This window comes from Vulpes lagopus, chromosome 7, assembly GCF_018345385.1.
Source record: "Vulpes lagopus strain Blue_001 chromosome 7, ASM1834538v1, whole genome shotgun sequence".
NCBI lineage: Eukaryota > Metazoa > Chordata > Mammalia > Carnivora > Canidae > Vulpes > Vulpes lagopus.
Window position 1 is genome coordinate 25606646 of NC_054830.1, and position 23185 is coordinate 25629830.

Sequence of the window (23185 nt, forward strand, 5' to 3'; positions counted from 1 at the left end):
TGTGAGAGCCCTAGGGGAGATCTTTCTCCCCTGTGGTATTATAAAATTCATAAAGCAAAATTAATTTGCCTTCGTTATCAATGAGGGAACTAATGTTATTTTAAACTTTTGGTTTGAGATGTAGAGTGAGAAATAATTAAACAGACAATCTCAATTCAGAAAAAATGGGGGGAATCCCTGGGTGGCGCAGCGGTTTGGTGCCTGCCTTTGGCCCAGGGCGCGATCCTGGAGACCCGGGATCGAATCCCACGTCGGGCTCCCGGTGCATGGAGCCTGCTTCTCCCTCCGCCTGTGTCTCTGCCTCTCTCTCTCTCTCTGTGACTATCATAAATAAATAAAAATTTAAAAAAGAAAAAATGGGGAATCATTGTATGAGGCCTATGATATTTGCCCTAAGATATCCCAGAGAAAAAAATCTTTTGAGTTTTCTTATTTTTGAGTGAGACATTTGAATTATGTATGTATCTACTTTTAAGAGAGAGGAGGGGAAGGGAACATGAGTGAGTAAGCCTGGGCATAGAAGGGCAGACGGAGAGAGAGAACCTTAAGCAGGCTCCATGCCCAGCAACGGAGCCCCACGCAGGGCTGAATCTCATGACCCTGGGATCATGACCTGAGCCAAAATCAAGAGTCAGGCATTTAACCAGCTGAGCCACCCAAATTCCCCTGGGGACATTTGAGTTACTTAAAAATTTAAATTTTATGATAGGTTAGAATTTCTGGGGTAGATTATATGTCTTTTTGAATAGAAAAAATTTTAAACTCTTATAATTTAATGCCTTTATCTATTAGCTTATGTAAATCTGATTTCAATTTGTATTTGCATTCTCTTCTGTGTATGGGCAATTTTTCCTAAAGGTTCTATGACAAAGGGCTGCCTTTTGTCTTAAAGTTGTCTTACCTAGACATCATTGAGTGCCCCCTAGTGCCAGCATGTGTATTTTATGATTCTACCTTCAGATTTTGAACCTGTTAACGTCTCAGTACTTCCTGCATACTGAAAAAACCTCATTTTATGTTTTTTGTTTTTAATGCATATCTATGGGGCAGCCTCCCCATTTCTCAGCCTTAAATTCTCTTAATTATTTTAATTGTTCTTTTTTACCTAAGGAACTTTCTCTGCCTGTGTTTTCTTGTGTTATAGTAGCCAAAACTGTCTTTCCAGTTCTGAACCAAGTATTTCACACAGATTGTTTCCAGTTCAAATCTTGAGGGCACTGGACCAGATCTGTTAAAAATACACCTCTTTGATGAGTCCTTATTCATTAATGTTGTCAATTCATTAATTCAACCAGTAATTCTTAGTTGTTTGCTCTGCTAATATTGAGGATAGAATATGCATGAGATGTATAGTCAGTGGAAAAGATAAACAGTAAGCAAATATAAAATATGATGTCCAATAAAAGCAGAGTAATGGGCTAGGGAATGAGAGGGCATTTTTTAGATAAGTCATGAGAGAAAGCTTTTTCAAGGAATTGACATTTAAACTGAAAATTGAATCAAGAACATCAAAGATTTCACTACTGCATACTATCCAACCAAGTAATTCCATGTCTAGGAATTCATTCTAAGAAAAAAAATTAGGATTACATTATAAGCAGTATTTCTTATATTAAAAACTGAACAGCCTAAAATGTCTAAAATAAAGGATCAAAGAAGTCATAATGTAATTTTTTTTGTTATTAAAAGATATTCATCACCAGCAAGATAGAGAACACTATATATGTTATAGTCCCTCCTTGTTTTTGCTTTAACATGTGTATAAAATGCATATAATAAATCTAGAAGGGCAGCCCTGGTGGCATCGCGGTTTGGCGCCGCCTGCAACCTGGGTTGTGATCCTGGAGAACCAGGAACGAGTCCCACATCGGGCTCCCTGTATTGAGCCTGCTTCTCCCTCTGCCTGTGTCTCTGCCTCTGTGTGTGTGTGTGTGTTTGTCTTTATGAGTAAATAAATAAAATCTTTTAAAAAAAAATCTAGAAGAGGGACACCTGGGTGGCTCAGTGGCTGAGCATCTGCCTTTGGCTCAGGTCATGATCCTGGGGTCCTGGGATCAAGTCCCACATCAGGCTTCCTGCAGGGAGCCTGCTTCTCCCTCTGCCTATGTCTCTGTTCTTTGTGTCTCTCATGAATAAATAAATAAAATCTTTAAAAAAAAATCTAGAAGAATAAATACCAAATGCTAGAAGCAACTTTCACTGTGTGGGAGAAATAAAAAGATCACTTTGGTTTTTTACTCTTTGTATTTCGGTATTTTGACATTTTCTGCATTAAACTTGGATTGCTTGGACTGCTTAATCAAAAGCAACAAACAGCTCTGACAGCATGGGCTGTGTAGTAACTATAATCCCATTTGGGCAGTTTATTTATTTGTAATCTCTTTGGACAAAGAAAATGATGGATAAATATACTTTTGCAGCCCAACTACAGAGGTTACACATCAATATTGAGAATCTCCGGGAGGAGAAGGACAGTGAAATTACAAGCACTCGAGATGAACTGCTTAGTGCCCGAGATGAAATTTTGCTCCTTCATCAAGCAGCAGAAAAGGCTGCCTCTGAGCGGGACACTGACATTGCCTCATTACAAGAAGAGCTTAAGAAGGTGCGAGGTGAGCTTGAGCGGTGGCGGAAAGCAGCATCTGAATATGAGAAAGAAATCACGAGTCTGCAGAATAGTTTTCAGCTTCGATGTCAGCAGTGTGAGGACCAGCAGAGAGAGGAAGCAACAAGGCTACAAAGTGAGTGCACATATTTTACATAAAGCTCTTAACTCTTGACAGTGATTACCTACAATTATAAAACTTGCACAAAATAATCATTTGGGCTTTTTTCTCTTTGATAACAATTTAGTTGTATAAAGCAATGTTTTTATTATTGGGGCTATAAACATTCTTCAGGTTTGCAAATTCTACAATAAACTGAAATATTTATAATTTTATATTTTACTTTAATACTACTGAAATTATTTGTCTTATAAAAGTGAAATGGGAAGAAAATATTACTTCAAATTCAAGGTGATGAGATTCACCTGAGGTACAGATGCAAAATAAACAAGAACCAAAGAATAGCCATGTAAAATCTACATGTTCTTAAGGGAGGGGGCAAGTACGTTTTTCTCCGAAATATTTCCCTTATCCCCTAAATTATTATGGAAATTTTGTTCCTATATTAATGAATATGTTTTGGGACTATTTTAGGTGAACTAGAGAAGTTGAGAAAGGAATGGAATGTATTGGAAGCCGAATGCCATTCTCTAAAAAAGGAAAATGTTTTGTTATCATCAGAACTGCAGCGGCAAGAAAAAGAATTGCACAAGTATGCAAGAACTCTTTTAGCTTCAGAATATTTCTTTATCTTAAATTTTCATCTAAATTAAATTTAAATTTGATACTTAAATACCCTTTTGGAGCAAAATGTTCACCTAGACTCTTTTTGGCTATTTTAACAGGTTAAGCATGCTAACAATACTGCAGGTTGTGTGTTTTGGTGGATTTTTTTTTGTTTTTTAACTTTCACTGTCATCCTACATTTCCTTTCCTTTTGATGTACTCAAGGAATACACATTCATGGACTACAGCCCCCCACCCCCACCAAAGCCCTAAACAGAAAACAGCAAATATCTATACTTCGTGATTGAATTAGTCCTATAAACTAAATGGTAAAAACTTCAAATATATATATCGTAGGTAATCACTTGTTTTTCTTTCAAGCCAGTGATTCCTTCTGTTTGTAAGGGAATCAGGAGATGACTATAATAAAGAATTCATACCATTGGAAGATACAAATTCAGCTTTTGAATTTCACAGATACATATAAAATCAAGAACTCTCCAAAACTAGTTATATTTTTCTAATATCCAGTACCTTATAAGCAAACCAAGGAATGCAAAAATTTATTCCAGCAAATTTAGTGGAGTCCTGTTTTCCCACCAACTTTTGTTGTATAGTTTAAAATCTATTTTTTCCTTAAAAATGTGATCCATTCCATATTTTTATTTAAACACTATTTATGTTCTGATTCAGAATATGAAAGTAGTACATGTTTATTATTGAAGCCACTCTTAATTAATCCACCTCCTTCCTCACAGTACACCAGAAATGGGGGTCTTTACTCTTGTTAGCTTGTGTTTATACTCGTAAAGAACCTCAGGGTTAGCAGAAACTCAGTGATCAAGGTCAGTTCCTATAAAAACAAGCTTTAGGAGAAAACAAAGGACTAGATACATCAGGAAATAGTAAGCCTCATTATCTGCTTATAAAGAATAACAGTTGTAATAGATTATACATTTTTAATAATCAAGAACTAGTTGAAGGAACAAGATGTGGTGATTCGTTTTTTAAGATGCCTTTTTACAATACCATGTGTTAACAAATCTATAAAACCCTTTTCTCTTTCAGTGTCCTGTCTTTCCAGTCTCTTCATACATTCATATGTATTTTTATGTATTTTTAATGTTTAGAGGTAACTGATAAAAGAGTAAACGTATTATAACATGTAAAATTTTATAAAAACAATTCCAAAATCTGAATAGGATAAAATTAAGGTCCAAACACAAATATTTACACATATGAATGTATATATATGTACCAACGGGACTGTCTGCATTGGCAGCACATTTGGACAAAATGTTTGGTTTAAAATGAGTATTACATGATGCAGACACTCAAATTTTTCTTATTTGGAATCTTAGCTAATCCATTTAGTTTGGTATTCTATCAAGCAAGAAATAGTGATCTTTGATTACTAGTATTGATTATCTTAAATTATTCCTGCCTTGGGATTATTGACATTTTAAAGATATAAACTTGATCCTTCTTTTCTGAGATATAATTTTTTTAAGATTGATTGATTGATTGATTCAGAGAGAGAGAGAGAGAGGCAGAGACACAGGCAGAGGGAGAAGCAGGCTCCCTGCAGGAAGCCCAACGTGGGACTTGATCCCGGGTCTCCAGGATCACACCCCGGGCTGCAGGCGGCGCTAAACCGCTGTGCCACCAGGGCTGCCCTCTGAGATATAATTAATTAGAATCTGGCAGGTTGTTAAATGCTGTTTTGTTTTGTTTTTTAAATTACTTCAGACTTTTTCAAATGTTGAAAAGCAGAAAACTCCTGATGAGTTAGAAGCATACAGTTTAAAAATATTAGGTCCCAGAAGGTGGAATATATTATATCATTAGTCAAAGTTGTCTGCCGAAACTCACATAAATTTTTTATGTTTCCTAAACTTTTGGTCTAGTGGCTAACTTTATTTGGCAAGCCTTTTTAGCATATAAGTAGTATTTAGAAGTTAATCTTCCTTTACAGAGTCTTCTGTGCCATTTAGTTCCTAGCTATATTGGGCTGATGCCACACTCATCCCTTAAGAATTTGCCTGGTGTACAGTCAGATTGGGATTTATACTCCATAGTTCCTTCATTAACAATATTGAGTCTAAGTCTTATGATCCATTCTGAGAAGCATAAAACTGTCATCTTGAAAACTTTATTCTCCTTTAGCTATTTCTGTTGTAGATGGGAGCCACATTCTTTCAAACAGTTACACTATGGTAGGTTTTTTTTTTTTTTTTTTTTTGTGATGTAGGAGAAATTGAACAAAGAATTTTTACTCATGCCTATCAAGCTGTTTTCCTAGTGTACAAATTGAAATTTTTTTTATATCAAGCTATAAAAAAAGTAATTATAGAATTTAAGCTGGTAAACAACCTCAGAAGTTATTGAGTTCAGTCTTTTTACTGGACATTGGAGGGCACTGAGACTATCCTGGTGTTACTTGTGTCTGTGTAATACAGTGCTTGGCACAGATCTAAGAGCTCAGGAATTGCTTCCTCAGAGAAGGAAACTGCACCAGTTAAGTGACTTCCTCAGAATCCCACAACTGAACAGTGGCAGAGTTGGGTCTAGAACCCAGCCTCCTGGTTCTTTGTTTTATGCTTTCCCCCCAATTTGGTGTGTCTTTTCATTTGAGTAGGTTTATCTTTACATGAGTCGACCGTAGCTCTTAAGCTCTACGTTTCTGTCCCCCATTCTATTTGTTAAGTACTTAAATAAGAACATAGTTGAATATGTGCTAATTTCCTGGGGCAGCCCCACACTGAATCTTTTTATGGAACAAGTAATAAATATAATGTGATGTAACAAAATTTAGTCAGTCACCTCCTACTTCCACTTTTAAGATTTCAACCTCTGTGCATATTTGATTATCTGAAAATAGAACACAGCTTTAAACATGCAATTTTTTTAGTATTTTAATGCTTATTTATTGAACATATTCTTTTTTATATATTTTTCCCTCTGAAATTTACTCCATCCCTCCTAGTGAAATATATAAGAAATTGGACTTCCTGCTATGTCTGGTTTCTACATGAATTGAATAACTGTCAATATTTATGTTGCAGTTCTCAGAAGCAGAGTTTAGAGCTTACCAGTGATCTCAGCATCCTTCAGATGACTAGGAAAGAGCTTGAGAATCAAGTGGGATCCTTGAAAGAACAGCATCTTCGGGATTCAGCTGATTTAAAAACTCTTCTCAGTAAAGCTGAAAACCAAGCAAAGGATGTACAGAAAGAGGTAAAGCGAAAAGACATTATGAGCCCAATTATGGTTGGACTTAAAGCCAAAAGCAAATCAGATATTCATGGTAGTTAGATATAAAGGGAAGCAGAAGTCTCATTACCTGTCAAAAAGTTGGTACTTGGAGCATCTCTGCTTTGTGATTTCTAGCTATGTATCATGATCCATATAGAGAGAATTCATCAGTAGGATTTGGTCTCAAAACTATAAATATACAAACTTACATTAAAATTTTTTCTCTACCAGTTAGTTGACAGAAGCCCTTTGTATACCAGATTACTCAATTTATTGTTTATCTTTCAAAGACAATATCATATTTAACTTAGAACACTTTTGGAAAGCAAACTGGAGCCACACCATAATACTCAGTCTAAACCCTTCATTGACACTGGCCTGAAAGTTCTTAAAATTCACTTCATAGCCAGACGGCCAAACACACGTTCTGTGACCTTTTACTTTTTCCTCCTGCACTCCCACCCCTTTTCCCCTTTTTTTCCCCTTCACAAATATGCATGTTCACTTTTCATGTCATTTTGCTTAAAACCTTGGCCTGGGTGGCTTTTTAAAAAATCATGTTAAAAATGGTGAGGGCTGATTTTGGGGTAGATACCCCACCCAGCCTCTTTCTGAGCAAAACGTTGAAGTTGACAGAGGGGCAATGAGTGCTGTGTATAGTCCTGCCGCCTTATTCTCCTCCCTGCATTAAGTCCTGGCCAGGTCTGGGAACAGAGGAGGCTGATACATCTTGACCTTCTGGTCAGGGTCCACCCAGTTGTAGACTCTCTTAAATGAAGGATTCACTATACATAGAAGGAAGTTAAAGACAACTCTTTGTCTTTAATAACAAATTTCCCCAAAATTGTTTTTAGAAAAATCTGTTCAATCAATGCAGTTTTTCTTTGCACTTCCCTTTCCTTGTAGTAGCCTGAACATGGACATGATTGTTGTTGTTCTGTCTTCATGTTTGTTCTTAAAGGGAAAAAAAAAAAAAAAAAAACAACCTGTAACATTTTTTATTTACATGTGGCCATATTGATTTTGTAATATGTTCGTTTTTTATCTTCTTGCTAAGGATATGCGTTCTGGGAGAAATCTCGTTTTATTTAGTTGGAAAGTTGGAACACAAATTTTGTGCCAAAGTAAATATCCTAGTATTTAATACTGTAAAGCACTTTGTGTTCTTCCAGTCCATATGCCATAATTATTTCAAAGTCTGGGAAGAATGCTGTGGTTGGAAGATTATTCTGTTGTATGTTACTCTGAATGCATTGGCCGTTTTGTTGCATTATTTGTTTGCCTGTTTTTGGTCACTGAGCAATCAGTGAGAAATGCTTTAACTGCTTCTACAAATGGCAGTGGCATGTTGTCACAGCATCTAAATTGTTGATAGCTTTGGATTGCATTAAATGCAGCACATTTAAAAATATGTGTGAACTTGTCAATATGTTTCTTTTCTATTTTCTTGTTCAGTGTTTTCCATTGTGAAATGACGTGTAGTCATCACACTCCTTTGTAATGTAAAATTACTTCTCTTTCTGTTTGTCCTGATGTCAACTATTGGATACTAGTCTGTAACTAAAATGTTCTTTAATGAGGTTCTTATATCTATGTAATCCACTGCAAATGAATTACTACCTTTTATTAATGCACATATATTCTCTTTCAACATTTCCCCTTTGTTCTCCTTTCTCTCATAGAATCATGCTTAATGTGCACAGTATCATGTATCTTCAGCACTGTAACAGGCTTAAATCTTACAAGCTAAGCAAGCCAGATATGATTATTTTTATGAAGAAGAACCAAAGGTGTTGGTAATATTGTGTGGTATTTTCCTCTTAATCAGAACTGAGCTCGTTTTTCACCTTCGAGTTAGAAAGCAAGATGGAGCAAAAATGATATCCAAGCCAGGTGTGAAACTAAGGCTGCAGAAGGTGACCTTTTGTTCCAACAATTAAATTTTATATATATATGGCAACTTGTATTTGAACATTTAACCAAAAACAAAAAGTACATGAGAAAGTAAATTTTAATCCCCAGGTATTAAGAGAAAAATAATGGTATATCATCTTTGTATCGGACTTAAGAAAGCATCTTTAGTAGGGATATCTATAATTTAAGAATTCATAAAACATTGAGTACACAAGTCCATCATGCAAAGACTGACTCAAGAAAGTTGTTTGGTTTCACCACCTTGTTCCAGGGCCAGAGCCCCCTTCCTTGCTACTCACATGCTGAAGGTAAACAGCAGGCTCTTCCTGACGGGGCTGCCTTCCTGTCACTTTGCTTCACAGGCCCCTGGAACAGAGAAATGATTAAGTGCTTTGGTGTAAAAGGCAGGCTGGATATAAGAATAATGGAAAAGGAAAGTAAGGGAAAATTTAGGTCAGCAAAGCAGTTTTCACTTATCCTTTTTTAGTCACTGTAAAGAATCTGATCATTGAGAATCGATTATGTTCTAAGAGACTAGTCTGGGTACACTGAATTTGCTTTGGCAGTCTGCCAGCATCCTTCTGCCTCCTGGAAGGAAATCCACAGACCCCACAAAAAAGCTGTCATAAAGTCTATAAATCTTATTCCTTAGTTCATGGTCTGGCATACTACCCGGACGTGTTCTCGGAACACTGTTAGGTAACAGGGAGTTCCTTTTACATTTTACCTCCCTCTCTGAACCCGTATCTTTCTTCCCACTTATTGGTAATCTCTCTGCTGACTCTAATTCCTCTGCCTTCACCTCTTCTGATTAGTGTTTTTATACATTTGCATCCTGCTTAATATTTCTCTTTGGAGACCATAATGAAGAGCTCCTAAGTAATCACCATGTAAAAGTGTTCTCTATTGAGAAATTTCTAGAAAAGATAGGCAGAAAGAGGAGAAACCTTTGTGGTATGCTGGACCCATGGTGTATTTATATTAGACTCAGCCCTTGTCTTTTCTTTCGTCCTTCTAAAACTTTCAGAGATGGCAGAGTGGGTCAGTGGAGGCCAAGACAGAGGCATAACCAGCAGCAGAATGATTTTTGTTCTTTGGGAGCCCAGTTTGCATGTAAGATGTAGTATCTAGAAGTAGCACAAGTCAGAATTCCTACTTCCTGGACACTTAAAATAGGGGCAAAGCCATTTTATGTCTTACATTGACCTCACCTGTGTTCAAAGGAGAGCTTGTCTGTTTGAACATCAAATTGTATTCAATGAACAGTTTTTCAAAGCAGGAAGAGGCATGTTTCACCATAGAAAGATATTTATCAGGAACAGATTCTTAAATTTTATTTATTGATGTTTATAAGTTTTAGGTCCAAAGATAGAAATGCCCCAGTCATAATGATTAGTACCTTAGATATATTTCTTTACTTCATTTGCTTAGAAATTCATTTATCCAGAACACTTTACTACCCAGTGATGACTGAGTGAAGGAAAGCCTGATGGGTGTTAGTACTTCTTACTTCAGGACTAAAATAGCTTGGCTGACATTAATTACCAGGATATAAACTTAGATTTCCTAACTTTGCCATTTAATTAGCCTACAGAGTTTTTCTGCACTTGCTTTTCTTTTGCTCAGTTTAAAAATTATTTTACTTTTCTCTTCTCACTCAGTGGAAAGAGTGACCCTTTATATTAGAAACAGATGACACAATGGTGAATTTTTTTTTTTAATAATTCCAAGGCCAGAAAGTTCTTATTACATAGAATAAAGTTAACATTAAATACTTCCTATTATTAGTGCAAATGATTCTTATCCTCCTTAAAACAAAAAGGCTTGACTTTGGTGTTGCAGGTGGCTAAATAGGGTCTGGTATTAAGCCTGACTAGAACCATAACTTCATGCCCATTTTAAGTTGAGTCTGCACACTCTTTTTTCTTTGCCTTTAGTATGAAAAGACACAGACTGTACTCTCAGAACTGAAGTTGAAGTTTGAAATGACTGAGCAGGAAAAACAATCAATCACAGATGAGCTCAAACAATGTAAAGACAACCTGAAGCTGCTCCGAGAAAAAGGAAATAATGTAAGTCTTTGCAAACTCGACTTAGCTTTGACTGTGAGGCAGGTGAGAACCCTGAAATGGATTTTTTCAGAGGACTTTTTTACTGATTTGAGAAATTAAGGCCTATAGTACATGAACTAAGCTTCTCATTATGAAATTCCATTATGGAATCATTATGCTGTCAAATATGTGAGTAAGAATTTGTCCCTTTGGCCTGTATCCCTAAAAGAGCCTTAGGACTACCTAGAGGTAGAGCCTTGTTTGCAAGAAAATATTTTACCTAATAACTGTCATATTTTCCCAGATGAATCTAAAGTTCTGTCACCAAGCCATTGTCTGGCACTTCATTTCTTCTCCTGAGAAATGAAACACTGTACCACCAGGGACCCACCTAAGAAAGAGTCGTACATATTGACTCCTTAGCATTTGGCTGTATCAAAAAAATGGAAACTTAATTATGGTTTTCCTTTTATTCTAATAATATTCTCACTAAGACATATTCCTAAAATGTTTAGTGTCTTTTCGACCTCCTGTAAATATTAGAGATTATCTGTTGAGTTTCTGTAGTGTATGTATGTATGTGTGTGTGTGTGTGTGTGAGAGAGAGAGAGAGAGAGAAATTGGAACATTTTCATATAAATTGAGTTTACTATTAATTTGTTCTTCATTTATAGAAAGCCAGATGGTCTTTAAAATGATGTTATACTAAATAAATGTTGTGTTATACGTTTCGGTGATCATTGCCTTTGTGGGCCCTAACTAGTGGCTGTTCAGTGTAGTTGGTTGTGCTCTGACTTATTTCAAATCTCTGTCATGGCTTGGACACTGCAGTGGCATAAGCCACACCATTCCTACAGAGGAAAGCACTCTGCTTAACTTTGCTGCACAAGTACAAAAGAGTGATGTTGCATGGCCATCCAATTACACAGTTGCATACAGAATGCTCATGAGTTGTGTTCAACTGTCCTTTGCTTTAAAAAAAAAAAATTCTTCATTTTTTTAGAATATAAAGGCTTGTTGCTTAGGTGGAAGCCCTTCGGAAATTAATAAAAATTGGGTTTGGAGGCTTTATGCTCAGCAAATTGATTGCATTGAAAATGTAGATTATAGAACTTTTCTGAAATCAGATCATAACGGATTGGTTACTTCTCTCTTTTGTGTTAATTCATATCTTTCTGAGTATAGAATTTCAGGCTACCTTCTACTAAATTAACCTATGAAGACATCTAGCATAATCAGAATGGAACCTTCTGTACTATTTAGAGCCTTTTCAAAAGTAACCTGGCTATTATTACATCTAGTTGTACCAGTAATTACCTTAAAGGTGGATATCCTTTTTCTATGGTATTAGACTCATGGTACTACATTTTTCTCTGTAACAAAATTCATCATAGTAACTCCTTCCAATTTTAAAAATTAAATTTATTTAGCACAACTGAAAGCCATAAGTCTCAGCTGCCTGTCTTTATATATCAGATATTTATCACACATTGTATCAGATCTCTTGCTTGGTTGAGGAAACTTGTATCACAAGGCATTTATTTTTAAGCTTGAAAGTAATACCATCTCAGGCAAGAGAGTTTTAGTTTAAAAAAACGTTTTGTTGGAGGGATAAAATAAACTTCAGCCCATTTCCAAGGGACTACATTATCAAATAATGGAATCCAGTTATGGGACAAAAATAATGTACTGTCAAGCAGAGCATCAGTTGATGAGGTATTGCCATTGCTCTGTCTTAACATGTTACATTTCATTAGGATATTAGGGGGCACCCACATGGCCCACTGCCTCCAGCTATCCCTTTTAAACTGGTGGTTACGTACCACAGTCCCATCATTCTGGATTGTATTAGATGTCTTTAAAATGTTTGGATCAGTGCAAAACCTGAGTGATATTACTTCTGTTACTTCAGTCTTCCTACCCTCCTTCCCACCCTCCTGGGGTCTAAATCATCTTATCTGATTTTTTTATAGCATAAAATGATTTTAATATCCCTTCCCTTCTTTAGCCTTCCATATTACAACCCGTCCCAGCCGTATTCATCGGCCTATTCCTGGCTTTCCTGTTTTGGTGTTTCGGTCCATTGTGGTAGAGAAAGGTACAAGCACTACTGTTGAGTCCTTGTCTGTTTGTCCCCGTCACCTGTTTGTGCCATATTTGTAATAGAGTGCATGGCAAAACCACACAGGTATTTCGTTACCTGAAGCAAACCCTTCATTTAGTATGCCATGTATTGTGTCATACGAATGAACCGAACAATCAACTAATCACGTAACATTTTGTCTTGTTTCCTTTGTAGTACTGCTAACCATGAATTAATTCCAACCTAATCAGTTGTTACTGTGCTGCCTTTAACTAAGTCTTTGTCTCTAGCAAACTGGAGTAAACTATGAATTGCTGCAATATTAGTACCTCCTTCCCCATTACATGTTTAATCAGATTTGAATGAGAAATGAAGCGTTTGCCTCTTTGAAGTTTTCAGCCAGCTTTCTTCTCCCTCCTCCTTTCCTTCTTCTTTTCCGTAGTGTAGAGTTTCTTCTTTTCAACCCTTTGCCTCTACTTATACTGTGGCTATGAAGATGAAAAAGGATGAGATTAGCATAATGGGCCATTGGCTCACAATCTCAACCCCAATTTACTTGCATTTACTTACGAGAGTATAAACCTATTCAGTATCTCTCTGAGCCTTGATCTGCAACATCAGAATATTTCTTTAAAAGCCAATTTAGGAAAAAAATAAAATAAATAAAAGCCAACTTAGTAAGACTCTTAGTACACTCTAGTACAAATAAAGCTTATCAACTAGAGCATTGATTTTATAATGCTCTCTGAAAGTTAACAAGGAATAGCCCACCCATGCTTGCCTGCAGTAGGCATGCATGTCAATAGAACATATGAGATAATCACATGACATTACTACATTAGACATGGTCTTTACTAAAAGTATTGAAGAGGCAGGGTCCTAATAGCACTTCCCTATCTTGAACTCCATCTGATCTTGTCTTCCGTGGTTTCAAATTAGAAGATCAAGCTTAGACCATTTTCTTCCTATCGCCTTACCTACCAGCCCCTTGTGTAAAACTAGCCCAACATACAAATTTGGTTTTTATCAAGAAATAAACATTTTAGGCAGACATGTATTCCAGGCAACCGAGTACACCAGTTAGTTGTAATGTATGGATACTGGAGTGAATAAGCAGGCTGAGCCCACAGGGTTTCTTAGAAGTCACTATTAGGTTTCAACTGTAACAAAATTGAAAACTGCCCGAGACTTTACTGAGCTATATCATATATATAGGCTTCCACACAACAATCCACTAAAAGCATTCCTGCTATAATGGCTCTCCTCTCACCTTCACTCCCTCACCTTTTTTCGTTTTCTTTTTAAAATGTATTCTTATGTAAAGATAAGGTTTTTCTAATATTCTGTTAAGTATTCAGGACTCTCTTGGAACCAAGGGGTTAATAGGTATGAAAAAAGAGGGAAGAATGTGATATTGACTCTTGGTTTCTTTCCACACAGAAACCCTGGCCCTGGATGCCCATGTTGGCTGCCCTGGTTGCGGTGACAGCCATCGTGCTGTACGTGCCAGGTCTGGCCAGAGCTTCTCCATGAGAGCGTTTCTTGAGTCCGTACACCGTCCTCCCTTTAGAAGCTGGCATCACACTCATGCTGGGGACAAACAGAACCATTTTCTTCCTTTTTACCTCTTAAGACAGCAGAAGTGCAAGAATACAGCTATAGGGTCATTGCTTTAAATTATATAAAATGTATCTATAAAGAGGATATAAAATTGTGACTTTATTCTACTGTAAGCAATAATTTGCTTGCAATTTTTCATGTAATTTTTAAATTAGTATGTTGAGATTCTGAATATTATGGTGGCCTAAAGTAGGCTTCTTGGTACACCAAATTATTTATAACATTAAATTTATGGGTATTTTACTCTGAATTCTAATGACCAGATAATTCATTTTTCTGATTCGATAACTACCCAAATCAGACAACCAATACATACATGGGAAGAGAGGCCCTGTGTGCTCAGTGCCTATCAGTTTGAAATATATACACATATATATATATTTTTTACATATTTACGCCATTTTTACTTGTTATAAAACCACTGAGCTATTGGGAACAAGACTTAGAGACAACTATTTGCGTGGATTTTCTTTCTTTCTTTCTTTCTTTCTTTCTTTCTTTCTTTCTTTCTTTCTTTTTAAGGAGAAATACACTTGGAAAATATTCTGTTCTAGTGATAATTTGGGGAATATGTGCACGCTTGTTCAGCCTTAATGTGACTTGACAATGTGGAGGACATCAACTTTGAAAAACTTTCCATGAGAGTGTGTATTTTCTTGAGCAAACTGAAGTATTTCTGGGAGCAAAAACAGTAATTCTACAATTTCAGTGCAGTAAACCAAACTGTTGAGTCAATTGGAATGTAATTTATTAAACCTCATGTATTTAAAGAGATATTTTCTTTAAAAGCCAAGTTATTTTCTCATATACAGCATTTTAGGAAGCATGATTTTTTTTTTCTATCATCTCTTCCTCCAAGCATGTTTAATTAAAGAAAGAATTAATATCTCTTTAGATAAGCTTTTACTGACTTAATTGGTTATGATATTTCAAAGCTAATTCATGTTCAAGGTGAGCTGTTGTTACCTACCAACAGATTTCCTGGTCAGGTATGCAAATGGTTATTTTCTTTTTACTGTTGTTAATTGGGGCGTTCTGTTTATGAGAAGCATTATTCCCAAGATTAACAGTGTTCCATGCACAGTGAAGCACCTAAACACTGCTTGATGTTATAAATTTAAAACACAGAAGTGGAAGTTTAGCTATGGTTTTGTGCGGCACCACAGTTATGTCAATAAAATTTATTTAGGTCTTAGAATATCCTAAAGTATCACATAGTTAAATTTTTCAGTCAATGAAGACTGGGAGGGAATGTCAGTAAATTGGCTCAAATGTTCTGTGGCAATCCACAGGCCTAGCCAAATGTTGAAATAGAAGTTTAAGATATAATTTGCTTTGTGATGTTTGGCAGTCATTGTTTATACTTTAAAGGTTATATTTTAAGCTATTTGGGATTTGCTGTTGGGAGGATCACTAGATTTATGGAGGAATTAGTCACAAATGACTTGTAGAAAATGCTGTCATATATAGTTCATTTCATCATTTTCTGTTGCAGGAAGCCACTCCACCACAGAATGCTAATATGCCAGTGGTACCCAGTACCTCTTGTATATAGGTTATTGCAAATATTGTTCTGAAATGCTTAACTTCAGAATTACATTTTTTAAAGTAAATAATTGTTTTAAATCTATTTTGTAAAGATATAAAGTACAATAGAATTTCTGGAGTACAGATTAAACTATTTGCACTAACACACGTGATGTGCATGATTTAATAAAATAACTTTACTCTCCCTATGCATTTTTGAGTTGGATATCATTGAAATTCTTAGTGTTGACTCCACTGTTAGATTGTTAACAGTTATTTTCTTGAAATAACTCTTAATGCAACATAATATATATTTGATGTTCTTCAGGGTTTAAAAGAAAACACTGAGCTGTTTCCTTCAAGTTTTATTAGCCTTTTATTTAACTTACTGCTCTAATTTTTTCTTTCCCTTTTATGATGGTTATTGTTAAAATGTGACTCACTTGCCAGGCAAGTCTCTTTAAATGTAAAGTCTAGTATCAATATTTATTTTATTCAAATTGAATTAATGGATTTTTGTAGTTATTGCCAGTTTTTATTAAGAATGTAAATGAGCCTATTCATAAGCAATACTTCTAGTTTCATTCAGTTCACTTCCAGGTTAAATAGAATAAGATTATTCACTGGTAGTGATAGTCATTAAGAAATTTTAATCATAGTAGTTAAGGTTGAACAACCCTATAATGATACATTTAAGATTTACCCAGAGGTGTTACATGGCTGGCTCAGAAAAGGAAAGGAGCGCAGCACATGAAGCTAAACAGATCCTTACTGGCATCCTGGCTGCCCCTTTTAGCAGCTTTTGCCTCAGGCAAATCACTTATCTTCTCTGAGTCTCCATTTCCTTGTTTATAAAATAAAGAGAATAATATCTATATATCTAGTGGTATGAAAATTAAAAAGATAACGTGAAGTGTCATTCAAGTGGTCAAAGTTTATGAGAATGTCACACTGGGAAAACTGCAAATACTTAATTTTTAGGGGAACCAGTACAGCTATTTAAAAGGAATTGGTTGCCTCAACTGTTAAGACTTTCTGTGTGTGTGAATGAGACGTAACTGCGATAGCATGAATCCTGAGAAAGCATCATCACCTCACTCTATTCATCCCCTTCATGATTGTGTCTTTGGGAAGTAATATCCTTAGTTTGATAATGAGCCAGTGCTTACAACAATTTGGAATTCCTGTTGCAACTGCCTCAGAGCCACTTTGGGTCACATGTGAAAACCAGTCACACTGCTGAATAGTGGGGGCTTGCAACTAGTATTGCCTTGCTTGATCTCACTTTAATCACCAGACTCAACCCACAGTGACTCTCAGCTCCTTCCAGTGATTATATCTACTGTCAAAAGGATGGAAATCTGCTACATATAAATCAACTTTGTCAAAAATGTACAGCCTTGCTTCAAAAAACTCACTTCTGGAAGTTTTGAGAACATAATTGTGTGCACTAAATTTTGACAACCAGGATATTTAATGTAGCACTCTTTTTTTTTTTTTTTTTTGTAATAGTGTTGGGTAAATAACCTAAATATCTAGCATAAGTCACTGGTTAAATAAATTAATATTGCCACCCTACAGATTACTGTACTTGCAAAGTATATGGGAAGATATTCATAAAGTATAAAGGTAAAAGAAAGGTATATTAAGTTAAAATAAGGTAGTTGCCAGTGTAGAATAACTCTGGTTTTATAAAGAAAATATGTAGACATATAGGATATGTTTATAGAAGGAGGACTCAGATTTATACCCAAGCTAAGTAGTGCTTCTGTCAGTATGATTGTGGGTCAGTTATCTTCTTTTATAATTTCTGATTGATTTTTTAGTAGTAAATGTATGTTGCTTTTGTAAATTTTTAAAAAGCCTTCTGGCTTTACTTTATTTTTTTTATTTTTATTAAAGATTTTATTTGTTTATTCATGAGAGACACAGGCAGAGACGTAGACAGAGGAAGAAGCTGGCTCCCCAAAGGGAGCCTGATGTGGGATTCAGTCCCAGGACCCTGGGATCACGACCTGAGGCAAAGGCAGACGTTCAACCACTGAGCCACCCAGGCACCCCTTTGATTTTGCTTTAAATTAGATTTTTATTTGTTTATTTATTTATTCATGAGAGACACAGAGAAAGAGAGAGAGGCAGAGAAACAGGCAGAGGGAGAAGCAGGCTCCATGCAAGGAGCCTGACATGGGACTCGATCCCGGGTCTCCAGGATCACGTGCTGGGCTAAAGGCGGGGCTAAACTGCTGAGCCACCCAGGCTGCCCTGAGTTTGCTTTAAATTAGAAACAAAAAGTATTCTGCAGAATTCTTATATGTTCAAAAGAACATATAAGTTACTTATATGAAGAGATTTAGGTTTATTTACATTTAGAGTGATTGATGTTCATTTGCACTTATGAATTCTGGTGTGTTTATTTCAAAATCAGTCTTACAATTTTATATTATTTTTTTAAGATTTTGTTTATTTGAGAGTACATATGAGAGAGAAAGAGCGAGAGAGCAGGAGTAGGGGCAGAGGGAGAGGGAGAAGCATACTCCATACTGAGCAGAGATCATGACCTGACCTAAAGGCAGATGCTTAGCTGACTGAGCCAACCAGGCTCCCCATTCTTATAATTTTAAACATGCGTTGTGTATATGTGTACATAGAATCCTAGAAGAGGGGAACCCTGGGTGGCGCAGTGGTTTAGCGCCTGCCTTTAGCCCAGGGCGCGATCCTGGAGACCCGGGATTGAATCCCACATCAGGCTCCCGGTGCATGGAGCCTGCTTCTCCCTCTGCCTATGTCTCTGCCTCTCTCTCTCTCTCTGTATGACTATCATAAATAAATAAAAATTAAAAAAAAAAAAAAGAATCCTAGAGGAGGCCTTAACTATCCATTCTCACCTTTCTGCCTGTCAGGGGGAAAAAATTCAGGGAATTTTTGACTCAGAGTCAGAATAATTGTTATAAAGTTGAGAATTTAGATGATTACTTATTTTTTTGCTATTCTACATTGTATGTCCAGGCTTCATTGGTTTTATATCCATTATTTACTAAATACTTATTGAGTGCCTGGTATGAGGTACTATGATAGGTCCTGACATTACTCAGTCCCTATAGTCACAGAGCTTTTGGAGTAGAGGAGAAATACAGGCCAAGAAGTTGGCATTTACAATACTGTGTAGTAGAGGAAGACATAGCCAGTGGGACCATAGAAGAGGGATACGTTTACTCTTACTTTTAGCCACCCAGCCACCCAAGTTAGAGACATGTGGATGTGGAGCCAAAGGTAAGTTTCCCTCCTAGGAGGTCAGGGTAACAGGACTAGTTTCTCTTGAAATACCTAGCTTTGCAAACCAATTAGGATCTGAGATTGATTTTCCTAGAAAAGACATTGTGATTGGAAAGCATTTTTTTTTTTTTAGATTTATTTATTTCTAGAGAGAAACTCAAGCAGACTCTCTGCTGAGCACAGAGCCCAATATGGGGCTTGATTCACAACCCGAAGAAGATCATGACCTGAGCCGAAATCAAGAGTCAGATGCCTACCTGAGTGAGCTACTCAGGTGCCCCCTGGGAAGCTTTTTAAGGCTTTACAGACTGTCTTGGAGTTTTTGGGCTATTAAATTGTCAGAACTGTACCTTGCAAGTAACAGGTTAGAGTTAAGGATTTTTTTTTTAAGCCAGTGGAGTGTCATAACCAGACAGGTCCTTTGAAAGGAATCTCCCATTAATGGACTGGAGCATAGAGTGGATGGAGCCAAAAGTGCCTTGCACATGGAGGCCCATCCCATGTTCATCATCTCTTACTGTGTGTGTTCACTCAGATCAGGCAGCTGTATATTTCTTCCTAAAAATTAAGCTTGTTTCAGCCCAGATTTCATAGTACATCATTTACTACCCCTGTCATGCAAAGACACTGAGATCAAGCCTATGAAAAAGACAAGAACATTGAAAATAAGTAAAAGCAAAAGTGTCTAGGGGTAGGAGGTGGGGGTGGGAGAGTCAAGGAATTTTTGCTGGTTGTGCCTCCACTGCCGACAAATGCTGTTCCCTTCATCTTTTCATTTTGACTTCTTGAATTGGTCCAGATATATCCAGGTAGCCAGATTTTGTAGAGCAGAATTTCAAACTTCTGTGCTATGAAATTACAGCCTATAGAGTCTTGTTTTGTTTTGTTTTTATCCAATGTTTATGTATGTATTTTTCCCATCATCTTGTTCTATAGCGGGCATGCCTGCTTGAACAGCACACCTGTCCCTCTGAAGTTGGCAGGGATCCATTTCTGCAGGTCTGAGAACACTTCCTGCTGGCAGGCTCTTCAAGTAGCCAAGGAAGGAGGGTGCACCAAAGGCACTAGAAACCTCAACCTTTTCCACTTCTTGAATCCCATATTTCTGGTGTATTACCTCACTGCTGATAAAAATCTTTGCATAGTTATGCTATTCTAGTTTTGGCATAAAACTTGCTCTGAGGGCAGCCCGGGTGGCTCAGAGGTTTAGCGCCTGCCTTCGGCTGAGGGCATGATCGTGGGGTCCCGGGATCAAGTCCCGCATCAGGCTCCCTGTGTGGAGCCTGCTTCTCCCTCTGCCTGTGTCTCTTTTTCTCTCTCTCTCTCTCTCTCATGAATAAAATAAAATCTTAAAAAAAAAAAAAAAAACTTGCTCTGAGATAATTAGCCTAAGCTTATTTAACCACCCCCATCACGCAGCTCCCCTCATTCATTGCCATAGACTCTGCAACTATGAAGAGATAACATGTTTTGGATATTGCTAACCAAATTTGAATTTCCCTTATAAAGTCAGTTTATATAAAGCTGATCACATTTTTTTCTACAAACTAAATTTAGTATCATTTTAAAGTTAGACATTCTAACTTAGCACTTCACGTAGTTAATAAAATGACATTTAAAAAAAAACATGACTGGAACTGTGGGAGCCAACGTCTGTTGAAGGGCGTGCCTCTGCACCTCCCCACAGGCATACTTCCCTCTTAGTTGGTCTGAACATGCCAAATGTTTTTCTTAGTGCTTCAGAACATACATGCTTTAATCAATGCAACACCTGCTAAATGTTTAACCCCCAATGTCAGGTAATCATTGGATTTTCAACAGTACTGTATTTAAGTTTCAAGCAGTTTGCAATGGGTGTTCAAATTGTACTTGTAGGGGCACCTGGGTGGCACCGTTGGGGTTAAACTTCTGACCTTTGGTTTCGGTGCAGATCCTGATCTCAGGGTTGTGAGATCAAGCCCCACAGCAGGCTCTGCACTCAGTGTGGAGTCTGCTTGAGATTCTCTCTCCCTGCCCCTCTGCCTCTCTTATTCATGCTCTTGTACATGTGCTCCCTCTCTCTGAAATAAATATTTTCCAAAAAATTGTACTTGTGGGTCAGTGCTGCATTCTGTTTGAATGCATATGCCCTACCCAGGATCCCATCCCCCACCCTCCCAGTCTCCACCTTTGTACCTTTTGTACCATGGCTTGCTTCATACTCTTTTATCTGTTTACATGCCTGCCTTTCCTGCTGGGTCTCAACTTCTTTGACAGCAGAGGCTGTGTTTTATTTATCTGTATCTCCCTGGCGTCTACTACCGTGTTTGGGCCTTAAGGGAAACTCAGTAAACATTTGATGCAGAAAAACCCACAAAAACCAAAACTGTGAGGTTTATCCTGTCATTTTCTCAGAACATTTCTCTCTCCCCCCGTCCCTTTCCGTCTCTCTCTCTCTCTCTCTCTCTCTCTCTCTCTCTCTCTGCAAATATAAAAGGGTTTACGAGGTCATTTGTGGGATTTCCAACTCTGCAGAAATAAACTAAGGTAGTAGGTAAGAGTCTCCACACCAACAAAAGGATCATTCCAAATACCACATAGCTAACATCTCCTGGGTGGTTTTTCAGATCCTCCTGGTCTGACACATTGTACCAGGTGTGATCAAAGGAATGGATCTTCTTGCTCTTAGAAAACTATATGATGAACAAGTCCATTATTTCTTAGAGAATCCATGAATCTATTCAGTGATACAACTTTAGGGGGAAAAAAAAAAGCTTTGTCTTTTAAACTAGGTGGTGAATTACATGTGTGCTGTGTCCACATAAAGCCCTTACTATCAGTGAAGATGAGTAAGTACTATGATAGTGCCTGGAGTAAATGGTACCTTCCACCTACTCAAGTTACCTGTCTTTGAATACTTAAAATATATTTGTTTTTCTGGTCTTGTTTTATAGCAAGATCCTCAAAACCTGTTGTTTTAGTTATCAGTTATCAGTCATATAACAAATGAAGCCCAAGTCTATCAGCTTGAAATAGTAAACATTTATTTTCACAATTTCTAAGAACCCAGTAGCAGCTTAGCTGGGTGGTTCTGGACCAGGGTCTCAGAAGTTGCAGGTGAGCTGCGTGCGGCTGGAGGACTCCACTCCTTTCTGAGCTCATTCAGGTGGCTGTCAGCCTAAGACTTCAATTTCTCACATAGGGCTGCTCAGACACATCAGCTGGCTTCCCCCAGAACAAGTGATGGAAGTCTTTTGAATTTCTAAAGTGACATACCATCACTGTACTATATTCTGTTGGTTACACAGACTAACCCAGGTACAGTTTGCAGGGGTTAACCAGGGGCCTGGATACTAAGAGGCAATGGACCACTGGGAGTCAGTTTGGAGACTGGTTCCTCATCTAATATCCCATTAGGGAACCTGAATTGTTGGCAGACTTGATTTTGTGAAATGTATCAAAACAGACAAAAAGACTTTTGTAAGAATTTTATCTTTCCCTTGAATCATTATTATTGATTCCAAATGAGTTGTAGAAAGTGGGTGATGAATTATCAAGCTTGTGCATCTTCAAGATGACTGTCATACCTACAACTTAAGTTCAGAAGGTTTCATCGAGATTTCTCAAAGTAGATCTCTTAAAACTATGTCCTTCAACCATTATGTGAAAAGCTAAGAGAACAGTTTCTATTGAACGCTCTGGGCTAGGCATACCCCTTTTCACAGCTCACGCCTCCTTCCCTATGCTGTAATTGCTGGCTCCTCTGTCTTCCCTACTAGACTGTAAGCTCCCCAAGGGCTACTACAGGGGCTTTGTTGCTCTTGTGTATTTAGAGCTTAGTACAGTGCCTACCATATATTAGATACTCAATAAATATCTGTTCGGTAAAGGAAGTAAAAACTGTCTTATGGTGGATTTGAAACACTACTTACTAGTAGTTAGTGGTAGCCACTGGCAGATAGTATGATGGTGTGTTTGTTGGTCTGCAATAAACTCGATTAGTCACAGCAAATGTTCTGTTACCACGGATGTAAACTTGACTGTGGAAGAAGACCTTGGTTGCTGTTTTTTGTTGTTTGTGTTTTGTTTTGTTTTGTGTTTTGTTTTTTTACAGATTTTTGGCCTTTTTAAAAGCCAAACACTACAATGAG

At 37.2% G+C, this 23185-nt stretch overlaps 1 protein-coding gene across 39 annotated transcripts in view; it reads left to right on the plus strand.

The window, feature by feature from the left end:
* LOC121494774 (sarcolemma associated protein) overlaps nt 1-15991 on the plus strand; it is a 144085-nt gene extending 128094 nt beyond the window's left edge. For 24 of the 39 annotated variants that reach the window (XM_041761640.1, XM_041761658.1, XM_041761645.1 and 21 more), the window contains 5 exons: nt 2421-2741; nt 3201-3318; nt 6398-6569; nt 10439-10573; nt 14076-15991. In XM_041761640.1, coding sequence (XP_041617574.1) covers nt 2421-2741; nt 3201-3318; nt 6398-6569; nt 10439-10573; nt 14076-14168 — 839 coding nt within the window. In that variant the 3' untranslated portion in view covers nt 14169-15991. Of the gene's footprint in view, nt 1-2420; nt 2742-3200; nt 3319-6397; nt 6570-10438; nt 10574-12560; nt 12651-14075 lie in introns of all 39 variants that reach the window. The other 15 variants (XM_041761642.1, XM_041761648.1, XM_041761669.1 and 12 more) reach the window with 1 other exon arrangement.
* Nucleotides 15992-23185: the final 7194 nt, after the last annotated feature.